We start from the raw sequence: 12861 nt of genomic DNA on the forward strand, positions 1-12861 counted from the left end.
TGGAACATACTTTTTTATTATTAAACAGCTCCTTTGAAGCTTTTGTTCGTCACAAAGGAAATACTCTGAAAGACTGTTACAAAACAGTTAGTAGTTGGTTTGGTAACAACAGCTGGTTTTGCAGAATACAACCATGGGTAGACGTTCCTGTAATGAAATATGATCTCTAACACTATCTTGACTCCCTGCTTTTCATAAACCAACTATGTATTGTTTAATTGTCGTATTGGGACATTGTTGCCAGATAAACACTGTGAATTGCAGCCCCCCATCAAGGCAATGCACAAATGCTTTACAATATATCAGTGTGACTGTCACTGGGCAAAAAAATAAAACATGAATGGAGCTATGTGAATTAGAAGCGGTGATGATCTGGCAGGCATGTTATCTGGGGGTTTAGGATCTTGTTCTGATTGTTGCATACTCAGTCTTTGGGTCTCTGTTCATCACACTGCTACCAGCAGGAATGTTCACCACAGAATAGGTAATGTCAGCTTGTTCGCCCTGCTCACACAGACAGAGAAACCCAGACAAACAGAGACACACAGACACACACACATGTACATATATACATATGACATGATATTCACAATAACAATCCTAGTGAATTGTTTTTATCAATCTTTTATACGTACATCACTGTTGTTTGCTAGCATCATATGTCCTGTGTTGACTGGCATCTGAATTCCTGAACCAGAATCGTGAAACATTTCAAGTCAATAATAACATTACATACAATAACATGGTCTATTGTAAATAAAATAGAGTTCTTTACAACAGACCATTACATAACTACTGGGCGTATGAAGTCAGTTCTGATTTAATTCTGGTTCTATTCTGAAGAGGGTAATTAAATTATATTTTTATTACTTACGAGTCCTTTTCGTGAAGATAACCAGAGTCGTGATCACCACAAATACAGCTACAAACACCACCACCCCGATCACCACCCACTTGTCAACATCTGGTGGAGAAGGACAGAGTGCAACTGGTGTCACATGATTCACCTGGCTCTCAAAAAAAAGGTTGGTTTAACAGTCGATGTTATCTTACCAGAATTTTCCTCTTTTTCATCTTGGTCATCATCATCATCAAAGTATATTTAGTTCAGAGGGGGAAATATAACCTTATTGGGATTTTTATTTTACAATTCGTCCACAGACCAAAGACAAAAACAATATGACAACATGCTAGTTCAGAAATCAATGACATCACCAGAGACATATTAGGTTTTATGTTGAACTTGAACATTATAAAACTTGTTCATTTATTCATATTATAGTAACATTATCAGAATAGATAGGTATATTGGTCAGAATATATAGCTCTACCTGACAATGTGGAGTGGAAGTAAATAGAGGTTTTCACTTTTCCCTTGTCAGTCAGCTGACACGTCCACCTCCTGTTGATGTCCTCCCTCTGGAGTGTTACGTTCAGAGTGATGTCACATGTAGAATGGACTGTGAAATGGTATCTGGAGACATCCTGTAAATCAGCACGTGTCTGATCCACCCATCCCAGACTTATTTTATCCAATTCTCCATATCTACACATTCCAGGTCCAAAAGGCGTATGCAGAGTACACCGCAATGTTAGTGGATAATCAGGCTTTAGATCTGACTCTGGTGTGGATGAGGAGACTGAAACAAAAAATAACCTTTAATTTAATGTTTTTTTCTCTTCAAGGAATACAGATGTGGTAGGTCTTCCTCCTTGACTATCATCAGAAATACTCACTGGTGAGAAGAGACAGATGTGTAAGTGAATCAATGTTTCCAGTTTGACACCTGTATTTTCCCACATCCTCAGAGGTGACATTATGAACTGTTAGAGAACAGTTAGGCTTCAATGTCAGTCTCTCTGCTCTGTTTGAGTCAACTCTCACCTTCCCTTCAGAGACTTGTTGAATAGCATTACGAGACCCAGTTTTTAAATGAATCCATCCAACTGAGTTGCAGTTAACTGGATAAACCAAATTCTTACAGGGCATATTGACATCATCCCCCAAGATGTTATACATATATGTAGAGGATAATTCTCCAAAGACACCTAAAGAGTCAGAGAGTTAATCCCACAAAATGTTAATAACAAACCAGATTAATTACTTAGATTATGTCATAAATATTGGATGAACAATTAATGGTCAATATAATTCACGCTTTAATCACTGAGAGGAGGTTTAACCATTAGAACTGATGGACAACTAAAGTCTTGTCCTTTCCAATTCTACTCTATGTTTCCATCTTCCTCAAGGAGTTTTCTTAATCTGAGTCTGGGAAAGCAACCCTAAAATACATTAAAAGTCTCTATCCACCAACAAACCCACACAGGACATGAATGGTTCAGAAGCATAGGGCATATCTACATCATCCCCTGCAACTTTCTAATGAGCATTTGTCCATGGACACTGAAATAGTCAAATGAATTTAACAACAAATGAAAATGATTGCATAAATTATGTAATTAAGATTGGATCAACATTAAGAGGTAAATATAAATGGTGTTTACAAACTGAGTGTTGATTTTCTATACACATACTAATTCACATCATAGAACATAAAGTTGGAGAATGAGTTGGTCCTCATTTGAGTTTACGTCTTAGTCAAGGAATATTCTTTATGTGAGTCTGGGGGAGTCTTAAGCGGAAATGCCCCTCAAAGTCTAGATCAGTCTTTAGCCACCTGTTAACAAACCTACACACAACATACAGCACACGGTTCAAAAGCATGGTTATCCTCCTGTCCGCTCAAGTGTTCACTAACCTGTACTTAGAAGCTTTAGGATCAGCAGTTGAATGAGAGTGTGATGGACCCCATCCATTTCTGTAAGAGCTTGATCCTCGGTTCAGTGTGTTGTTGGTTTTAACTTGTTCATTGATTGGCTAATGCCCTCTACTTTTTTAAGGGGGGAATTATACAACATCTGTTTGTTCCTCAGATACTATACATGTTGACACAGAACCTGCTATTTAAAATGCTGTCTAAATAAACACAATGATTAATTCAAGTGATCCAAATACATCAATTCTGTCATGTTCACTAAAATACAACTTGAATTTCACACATACATTTTGGCACATTGACCACTTCCTATTTCTTTTTCTCTGGTATTTCACGTTTGTGGTGGTGGGAGTCAGAGGCGTCACTAGGATCACTATATATTCGGGGCTTAGCCCACCCCCCCGCCCTGCCTGGGACAGAAAATACAGGGTTTTGAATGTACACGTTAGCGCCCTACACGTCTATATTGTCATAGTGCGTGATTGGATTTATAGATTAATCGATCAGGGGATATTTTTGTATTTATACATTTTTGGTCTATTTCAGATCAGGGGCTATAGCCCTGGATGCCCAGGCCTAACGACGCCACTTGTGGGAGTATATTTCTCAAAAGGAAAACAGGATGTAACAGATCGAGGGCCACACAACTAGTAAACACAGGAAGACATTTCTTTCAGTGAAGAACCTCTGCTAACTCAGCAGTACTGCTCTACACTGCGTGCACAATTATTAGGCAGATCATATTTCTAAAGATGTTTTTTTGTTGGTGAACAATCACAATGCTTTATGTTATCCAAAATATAAATGAACCTCAAACCTGAATGTTATACAAAGAAACGGTTTGTTTTGATCTCTCTCAGGATAATATACAGGTGTTGGTCATAAAATTTGAATATCATCAAAAAGTTAATTTATTTCAGTAATTCCATTCAAAAAGTGAAACTTGTATATTATATTCATTCATTACACACAACCTGAAATATTTCAAATGTTTATTTATTTTAATTGTGATGATTATAACTGACAAATAATGAAAATCCCAAATTCTGTATCTCGGAAAATTAGAATATTACATACATCTTCTTCCGCTTCATCCGGGGCCGGGTCGCGGGGGCAGCAGTCTAAGCAGAGATGCCCAGACTTCCCTCTCCCCAGACACTTCCTCCAGCTCTTCCGGGGGGACACCGAGGCGTTCCCAGGCCATCCGGGAGACATAGTCCCTCCAGCGTGTCCTAGGTCTTCCCCGGGGTCACCTCCCGTTGGGACGGGACCGGAACACCTTCCCAGGAAGGCTTTCCGAAGGCATCCGAAACAGATGCCCAAGCCACCTCAGCTGACCCCTCTCGAAGTGGAGGAGCAGCGGCTCTACTCTGAGCTCCTCCCGGGTGACCGAGCTTCTCACCCTATCTCTAAGGGATCGCCCAGCCACCCTGCGGAGAAAGCTCATTTTGGCCGCCTGTATCCGGGATCTTGTCCTTTCGGTCATGACCCAAAGCTCATGACCATAGGTGAGAGTAGGAACGTAGATTGACCGGTAAATCCTTTCTTCACCACGACAGACGGATACATCGACCGCATTACTGCAGAATCTGCACCGATCCGTCTGTCAATCTCCCGTTCCATCCTTCCCTCACTTGTGAACAAGACCCCTAGACACTTAAACTCCTCCACTTAAGGCAGGCACTCTCCACCAACCTGAAGTGGGCAAGCCACCCTTTTCCGACTGAGGACCATGGCCTCGGATTTGGAGGTACTGATTCTCATCCCCACCGCTTCACACTCGGCTGCAAACCGTCCCAGTGCATGCTGAAGGTCCTGGTTTGAAGCCAAGTGGGAATTTGAATATTACTTAAGACCAATACAATTTTTTTTTTTGAAATGTTGGCCAACTGAAAAGTATGAACAAGAAAAGTATGAGCATGTACAGCACTCAATACTTAGTTGGGGCTTCTTTTGCCTGATTTACTGCAGCAATGTGGCGTGGCATGGAGTCGATCAGTCTGTGGCACTGCTCAGGTGTTATGAGAGCCCAGGTTGCTCTGATAGTGGCCTTCAGCTCTTCTGCATTGTTGGGTCTGGCGTATCGCATCTTCCTCTTCACAATACCCCATAGATTTTCTATAGGGTTAAGGTCAGGCGAGTTTGCTGGCCAATTAAGAACAGGGATACCATTGTCATTAAACCAGGTACTGGTAGCTTTGGCATTGTGTGCAGGTGCCAAGTCCTGTTGGAAAATGAAATCTGCATCTCCATAAAGTTGGTCAGCAGCAGGAAGCATGAAGTGCTCTAAAACTTCCTGGTAGATGACTGCGTTGACCTTGGACCACAGAAAACACAGGGGACCAACACCAGCAGATGACATGGCACCCCAAACCATCACTGACTGTGGAAACTTTACACAGGACTTCAAGCAACGTGGATTCTGTGCCTCTCATCTCTTCCTCCAGACTCTGGGACCTTGATTTCCAAAGGAAATGCAAAATGTACTTTCATCAGAGAACATAACTCAGCAGCAGTCCAGTCCTTTTTGTATTTAGCCCAGGCGAGACGCTTCTGACGCTGTGTCTTGTTCAAAAGTGGCTTGACACAAGGAATGCGATAGCTGAAACCCATGTCTTGCATACGTCTGTGCGTTGTAGTTCTTGAAGTACTGACTCCAGCTGCAGTCCACTCTTTATGAATCTCCCCCACATTTTTGAATGGGTTTTGTTTCACAATCCTCTCCAGGGTGTGGTTATCCCTATTGCTTGTACACTTTTTTCTACCACATCTTTTCCTTCCCTTCGCCTCTCTATTAATGTGCTTGGACACAGAGCTCTGTGAACAGCCAGCCTCTTTAGATATGACATTTTGTGTCTTGCCCTCCTTGTGCAAGGTGTCAATGGTCGTCTTTTGGACAGCTGTCAAGTCAGCAGTCTTCCCCATGATTGTGTAGCCTACAGAACTAGACTAAGTGACCATTTAAAGGCCTTTGCAGGTGTTTTGGGTTAATTAACTGATTAGAGTGTGGCACCAGATGTCTTCAATATTGAACCTTTTCACAATATTCAAATATTCAAAAATATAATCATCACAATAAAAAGAAATAAACCGAAATATATCAGTCTGTGTGGAATGAATGTATACATTATACAAGTTTCACTTTTCGAATGGAATTACTGAAATAAATAAACTTTTTGATGATATTTAAATGTTATGACCAGCACCTGTATATGTGTGCACAGAGGCGTTTCTGGTCAACTTTATGGGAAATAACACTTCTTAATTTTCAAAACACCCCTTAATGATGAAAATGTTCTTGAGTTCCGTGACGTCGCCCGGTATGGCGCAGCCGGGGCCCCACCCTGGAGCCAGGCCCGGGGTTGGGGCTCGTACGCGAGCGCCTGGTGGCCGGGCCTTTCCCCATGGGGACCGGCCGGGCTCAGCCCAAACGAGTAGTCGGGATCACCTCTACGCACGGCTTGGGCTCTGGAACCACACTCCTTGAGAGAGGATGGACTCTTCACCACTCTGGAGTTGCCCATGGTGAGAGGCGGCGGGCTGGTGTGGGTTTGCTTATAGCTCCCCAGCTCTGCCGCCATGTTTTGGAGTTTACCCCGGTGAACGAGAGGGTCATTTCCCTGCGCCTACGGGTCGGGGATAGGTCTCTCACTGTTGTTTGTGCCTACGGGCCGAACCGCAGTGCAGAGTACCCGACCTTCTTGGAGTCTCTGGGAGGGGTGCTGGAAAGTGCTCCGACTGGGGACTCTATCGTTCTACTGGGGGACTTCAACGCCCACGTGGACAACGACAGTGACACCTGGAGGGGTGTGATTGGGAGGAACGGCCCCCCTGATCTGAACCCGAGCGGTGTTCAGTTATTGGACTTCTGTGCTAGTCACAGTTTGTCCATAACGAACACCATGTTCAAGCATAAGGGTGTCCATCAGTGCACGTGGCACCAGGACACCCTAGGCCGCAGGTCGATGATCGACTTTGTTGTCGTTTCATCTGACCTGCAGCCGTATGTCTTGGACACTCGGGTGAAGAGAGGGGCGGAGCTGTCAACTGATCACCACCTGGGGGTGAGTTGGATCCGATGGCGGGGGAGGAAGCTGGACAGACTCGGCAGGCCCAAGCGTACTGTAAGGGTCTGCTGGGAACGTCTGGCCGAGTCTCCTGTCAGAGAGATCTTTAAGACAAGTTTTTGCCAGAACATTTGGTTTCGATGCTCTCCTTTGGTAGGCGTCCGCTGGGTTAATCAGTGAGCTCCTGAACCTTTAGGGTAACATGTCAAGTCTAAATATTGATGAGAACCAATGTTTTATTAAACCAAGAGTCAGAGATTATTTAACAGCAATGAAAGTAATATTCATTCACAAACAATAATAATAATAATGTTCTGATAGGGACCAAACATTCCTGCTATACACACAAAAATAATCAATGTAAAATGTGTGAGATTGTGATAACTTCACAGCACTGGAACCTGTAGCTTCTTAATGTCTTGTGCCTGTTTGTTCTATTTCTGCCATTTGGTCCTTTTGGTGTCTTTGCCTACATATTGTTCTGTTAATATTTTACGGTCAGACATCTGCAGTTATTGTTTTAAGTTAATGTTTCAAATAATCGAGTGCCTGAGATATTCTCTATTTAATTGACTTGTGATTTCATGTTGAATAAAAAATTACTTTATTTGTGTTTGTATGTGTTGGCCCATTGATTATTTCCTGTTTCCTTTTTCTCTGCTTCTCAGAGTTTGTGGTGACATGAGATCAACACATTTCTAAAATGGGAAACATATCCGCAAGTTTTGCACATTATATGTAAATGTAGAGGTGGTGCTCCAGTATCTCACTCACTCATTTGATTCATCTGTCATATTTAGCCTCACTCTGAAGTGTATAACAATCATTATTTTTTGATTAACACTTAGATGAGGTACAAGGATCTGCCAAACAACAAAATCTTTAATGTACTGTTAAATTAACTGCCCAGTGAAAATGTCACTTTCAAATACATGTTGAATTACATTGTCTCATCTTTATTAGTGTGTTAATAAAATATCAGTCTCCCATTTGCTAGTTTATTTTTCAGTCTTTGTATTAACAAACCCTTGTTCCTGTCCGAAGAACCCTGGACAGATGTACATATTGTCAGCTGTGTGGCAGCTCCATATGGAAACATACACCGATCAGCCAGAATAGGACAACCTGCCTAATATTATGTAGGTCCCCCTTTTGCTGCCAAAACAGCCCTGACCCGCCGAAGCATGGACTCCACTAGACCTCTGAGGGTGTGCCGTGGTATGTGGCACCAAGATGTCTGCAACAATTCTTAGGTAGGTAGTATGTGTCAAAGTAACATCACCACGAATGGCAGGACCCAAGGATAACCCAGCATACCGTTGCCCAAAGCGTCACACTGCCTCTGTCAGCTTGCCTTCTTCCCATAGTGCATCCTGGTGCCATGTGTTCTCCAGGTAAGTGACGAACACGCACTTGGCCATTGTTAGATTATGTCCATTTTTGATCCATGAACAAAATGAATGCAACCAGAAGTCAGGGGAGAGCCATCTTTATTCAGCATGAGTCTATGATGTTGACCTTCAATAGTTCTTACCTGTTCTCCAATAATAACAAGGTTAACACAGTCTTTTATCCTCCAGCACATCCCCTCCAATATCTGTCTGTTTTCCAATCACATAAGTGTATTCCATATCCAAACCTTACATGGCCTGGTGCTGTCCCCTCTAGAGTTTCCTTCTCCACAGCTTATCAGGATGTATGGGGCCCCTCAATAGTGGATGCCAACTGCTTGCAATACGGTAATATAGCTCATATAGCACAAGATAACAAACCACTCCTCTAACAAGAGAATAGAACTAAAATACATGCGTATCATCAGGTAAAGACAGGCTTCCTCACAATGGTATGTTCCAACCTATGGCCCATGGGTCTATTCATAGAGTCTATGACAGTCACATGGAAAATTCGTAACAGGAGGTATGGACATCACATTTCATAACTAGTGTCCTTCATATAGAGATAGATAGCTAGTACTCTCATACATTGTGTCAAGCTTAATTCAGTTACTTTTCATGCCCAATATCTATCAACTTCCTGGTGATATAAAAGTAAACGTGATTCATCAGACCAGGCCCCCTTCTTCCATTGCTCCGTAGTCCAGTTCTGATGCTCTGGAGTCCAGTTCTGCTCTTTCAGCAGTGAACAGGGGTCAGCATGGGCACCTTGAGTGGTCTGTGGCTACACAGCTCCATACACAACAAACTGCAATGCACTGTGTGTTCTGACACCTTTCTATTAGTACCAGCATAAACTTTTTCAGCATACCTTTCAGCATATTTTAGATGTGCCCCAAACGTATCCATTTTTTAATCCTGGTTAAAAACATTTCTCACGTGCCTATGCCTGAGAACTTAAACTTAACCACACTGTTTAGCCTTATAGCTTCCCACTTTTAACCTCTTATGTTTTCTTATTATATTTCTTATTATTATGATGTATTCATTTGCTTTGATGTTTTCATTTGAGTATTTGTTTTGATGTTATTGTTTTCATATATTTTTCTTTGTAAAGTACATTGAATTGCTTCGATGTATGAATTGTGCTATATAAATGAACTTGCTTGCTTGCATATTGAGCTACAGTAGCTCATCTGTTGGATCAGAACACATGGGCCAGCTTTCGCTCCCCACGTGCATCAGTGAGTCTTGGCTGCCAGTGACCCTGTTGCCAGTTGACCGCTCTTCCTACCTTGGACCACTTTTGATAGGTAACTGACCACTGCAGACCGGGAACACCCCACATGGGCTGCAGTTTTGGAGATGCTCTGACCCAGTCATCTAGCCTTCACACTTTGGCCCTTGTTAAAGTCGATCAGATCCTTATGCTTGTCCATCTTTCCTGCTTCTAACAAATCAACTTTGAGGACAGAATGTTCACTTGCTGGCTGATACATAAATGTTTTTCCTTTGTTCCATTCCCACCACATAATTGTTTACAGAAATGGCATGAGACATCTAGGTAAATCCATAGGAATTCTGCCTTTTGGAAAAATACCAAATTTCCATGTGAGTAGGCACATAGGTCCAGTCTCCTTGTTGATGCACATGCATTGTTTGTCTATAAGTGACATGAATAAAGTATTAAAAAAAACAACGGGGGATTTTGGAAAATTCAACTGAAGCTTTGCCTAGTGAATACGATATTATCATATGTGTATTATTAACATGATATCAATATTTCATCTTTTAAATGTCACGATTATTGTCATTGTATGTCGCTACTCTAGTAGAGATCACTGGTGACATGTCTTCTGGGGCTTTACAGTCTTGCTCTGATGGTTGCATGGTCTGTGGGTCTTCATCACACTGCTGCCTGTTGGAAGCATAGCAGACATTTCCTATCTGACCTTACACACACACAGACACACATGCACATGATATTCACAATAACAAGCAAAGTGAAATATTTTGATTAAAATCTATGGGACTGCAGATAGTGTTTGGGGCAACTGACGAGTGACTAAAAGGTTGAAGGATTAAAAGCTGGAGCTGGAATAGTGAGAAATCTGTAGCTCAGTCATTGTAAAATACAGTTAAACCTAACAGTGTTAGTCACTGGATAAGAGCATCTGCTAAATAAATGTAAATGTAGTTACTTACATCCCTGTTGATAACTTCTACCATTTGCAACTGTTCCTTATTAGACTATTTCTGAAACCAAATAAATAATGATCACAAATATATAATAACATTTAAAAATGTCTTTACCATAAAACATTAAATATCTATGACATGTATGAATGAAATTCAGTTCTGATTCTATTCTGACTTACAGAACAGAAAGTAAAAAAGTTCTGGATCACTTACAGTCCAAACGCACTTCTCATGAAGAGAACCACCAGAGCTGTGGCCCCAACAAATACAGCTACAAACACCACCACCCTGATCACCACCCACTGGTCAACACCTGATGGAGAAGGACAGAGGGCACACCTGTGTCACATGTCACCTGGCTCACAAGAAAGAGGTTGGTTTAACGCAGTAGATGTGTTCTTAACATAATTTCCCTCTTTTTCATCTTTGTCATCAGCATCAATTTATTGTTCAGCAACGTTGGAACATCCATTAGTAGTGTAAAAGACAAATACATTGTGACAATGCTAGTTCAGAAAACAATGACGTTGTCAGGTCCTGGATATGAGGACTCGTCTAACCATCTCTGTGCTGGTCTGTGGACCATAGTCAGGACCTGACAGAGGAGAGTCCTCTAGCCATCTCTGTGCTGGTGTGTGGACCATAGTCAGGACCCGACAGAGGAGAGTCCTCTAGCCATCTCTGTGCTGGTCTGTGTGCTATAGTCAGGACCTGACAGAGGAGAGTCCTCTAGCCATCTCTGTGCTGTTCTGTGTGCTATAGTCAGGACATGACAGAGGATAGGCCATTGGACATCTCTTCACAGTTGCTTTTTGTTTTCCCAAGTTAGAGGCAGCTTTACATCGTTGCTTCTATTTGGGGACCCTATTTTAGTTGAGTATGTTCTCCTCCAAGAACTGCCACCTTAACGTGGTGGAGGGGTTTGAGTACCCGAGTGACCCTAGGAGCTATGTTGTCTGGGGCTATATGCCCCTGGTAGGGTCTCCCAAGGCAAACAGGTCTTAGGCGACGGGTCAGACTAAGAGCGGTTCAAAACCCCCTTAATGAAGAAAAACATTTTGAGTACCGTGACGTCGCCCGGTATGGCGCAGCCGGGGCCCCACCCTGGAGCCAGGCCCGGGGTTGGGGCTCGTATGCGAGCGCCTGGTGGCCGGGCCTTCCCCCATGGGGCCCGGCCGGGCTCAGCCCGAACGGGCGACGTGGGGCCGCCCTCCCGTGGGCTCACCACCCACAGGAGGGACCATAAGGGGCCGGTGCGAAGAGGATCGGGCGGCAGTCGAAGGCAGGGGCCTAGACAACCCGATCTCTGGACACGGAAACTGGCTCTAGGGACGGGGAATGTCACCTCGCTGGCGGGGAAGGAGCCTGAGTTGGTGCGTGAGGTTGAGAGGTTCCGATTAGAGGTAATCGGGATCACCTCTACACACGGCTTGGGCTCTGGAACCACACTCCTTGAGAGAGGATGGACTCTTCACCACTCTGGAGTTGCCCATGGTGAGAGGCGGCGGGCTGGTGTGGGTTTGCTCATAGCTCCCCAGCTCTGCCGCCATGTGTTGGAGTTTACCCCGGTGAACGAGAGGGTCGTTTCCCTGCGCCTACGGGTCGGGGATAGGTCTCTCACTGTTGTTTGTGCCTACGGGCCGAACGGCAGTGCAGAGTACCCGACCTTCTTGGAGTCTCTGGGAGGGGTGCTGGAAAGTGCTCCGACTGGGGACTCTATTGTTCTACTGGGGGACTTCAACGCCCACGTGGGCAACGACAGTGACACCTGGAGGGGCGTGATTGGGAGGAACGGCCCCCCGGATCTGAACCCGAGTGGTGTTCAATTATTGGACTTCTGTTCTAGTCACAGTTTGTCCATAACGAACACCATGTTCAAGCATAAGGGTGTCCATCAGTGCACGTGGCACCAGGACACCCTAGGCCGCAGGTCGATGATCGACTTTGTTGTCGTCTCATCTGACCTGCGGCCGTATGTCTTGGACACTCGGGTGAAGAGAGGGGCGGAGCTGTCAACTGATCACCACCTGGTGGTGAGTTGGATCCGATGGCGGGGGAGGAAGCTGGACAGACTCGGCAGGCCCAAGCGTACTGTAAGGGTCTGCTGGGAACGTCTGGCCGAGTCTCCTGTCAGAGAGATCTTTAACTCCCACCTCCGGCAGAGTTTCGACTGGATCCCGAGGGAGGTTGGAGATATTGAGTCCGAGTGGACCATGTTCTCCACCGCCATTGTCGAAGCGGCCGCTCGGAGCTGTGGCCGTAAGGTCTCCGGTGCCTGTCGAGGCGGCAATCCCCGAACCCGGTGGTGGACACCGGAAGTAAGGGATGCCGTCAAGCTGAAGAAGGAGTCCTATCAGGCCTGGTTGGCTTGTGGGACTCCTGAGGCAGCTGACGGGTACCGACAGGCCAAGCGGGCTGCAG

At 44.2% G+C, this 12861-nt stretch overlaps 1 protein-coding gene across 2 annotated transcripts; it reads right to left on the bottom strand.

Moving 5' to 3' along the window:
- Positions 1-2860, bottom strand: LOC105009809. Of its 2 annotated transcripts, XM_010869235.5 has the most exons (7): positions 2763-2860; positions 1738-2049; positions 1332-1640; positions 1054-1074; positions 875-964; positions 636-688; positions 1-504 (listed from the first exon to the last, which is right to left on the bottom strand). In XM_010869235.5, the coding sequence occupies exons 1-7, from the start codon at positions 2818-2820 to the stop codon at positions 397-399; spliced, it is 951 nt and encodes a 316-aa protein (XP_010867537.4). In that variant the 5' UTR covers positions 2821-2860; the 3' UTR covers positions 1-396. The 2 variants fall into 2 exon arrangements, with proteins under 2 accessions (XP_010867537.4, XP_010867539.4); XM_010869237.5 differs by lacking the exon at positions 1054-1074 and having other exon boundaries at positions 8-504.
- Between the last annotated feature and the right edge of the window lie 10001 nt (positions 2861-12861).

The sequence above is a fragment of the Esox lucius genome, chromosome 18 (genome assembly GCF_011004845.1).
Source record: "Esox lucius isolate fEsoLuc1 chromosome 18, fEsoLuc1.pri, whole genome shotgun sequence".
Classification (NCBI taxonomy): domain Eukaryota; kingdom Metazoa; phylum Chordata; class Actinopteri; order Esociformes; family Esocidae; genus Esox; species Esox lucius.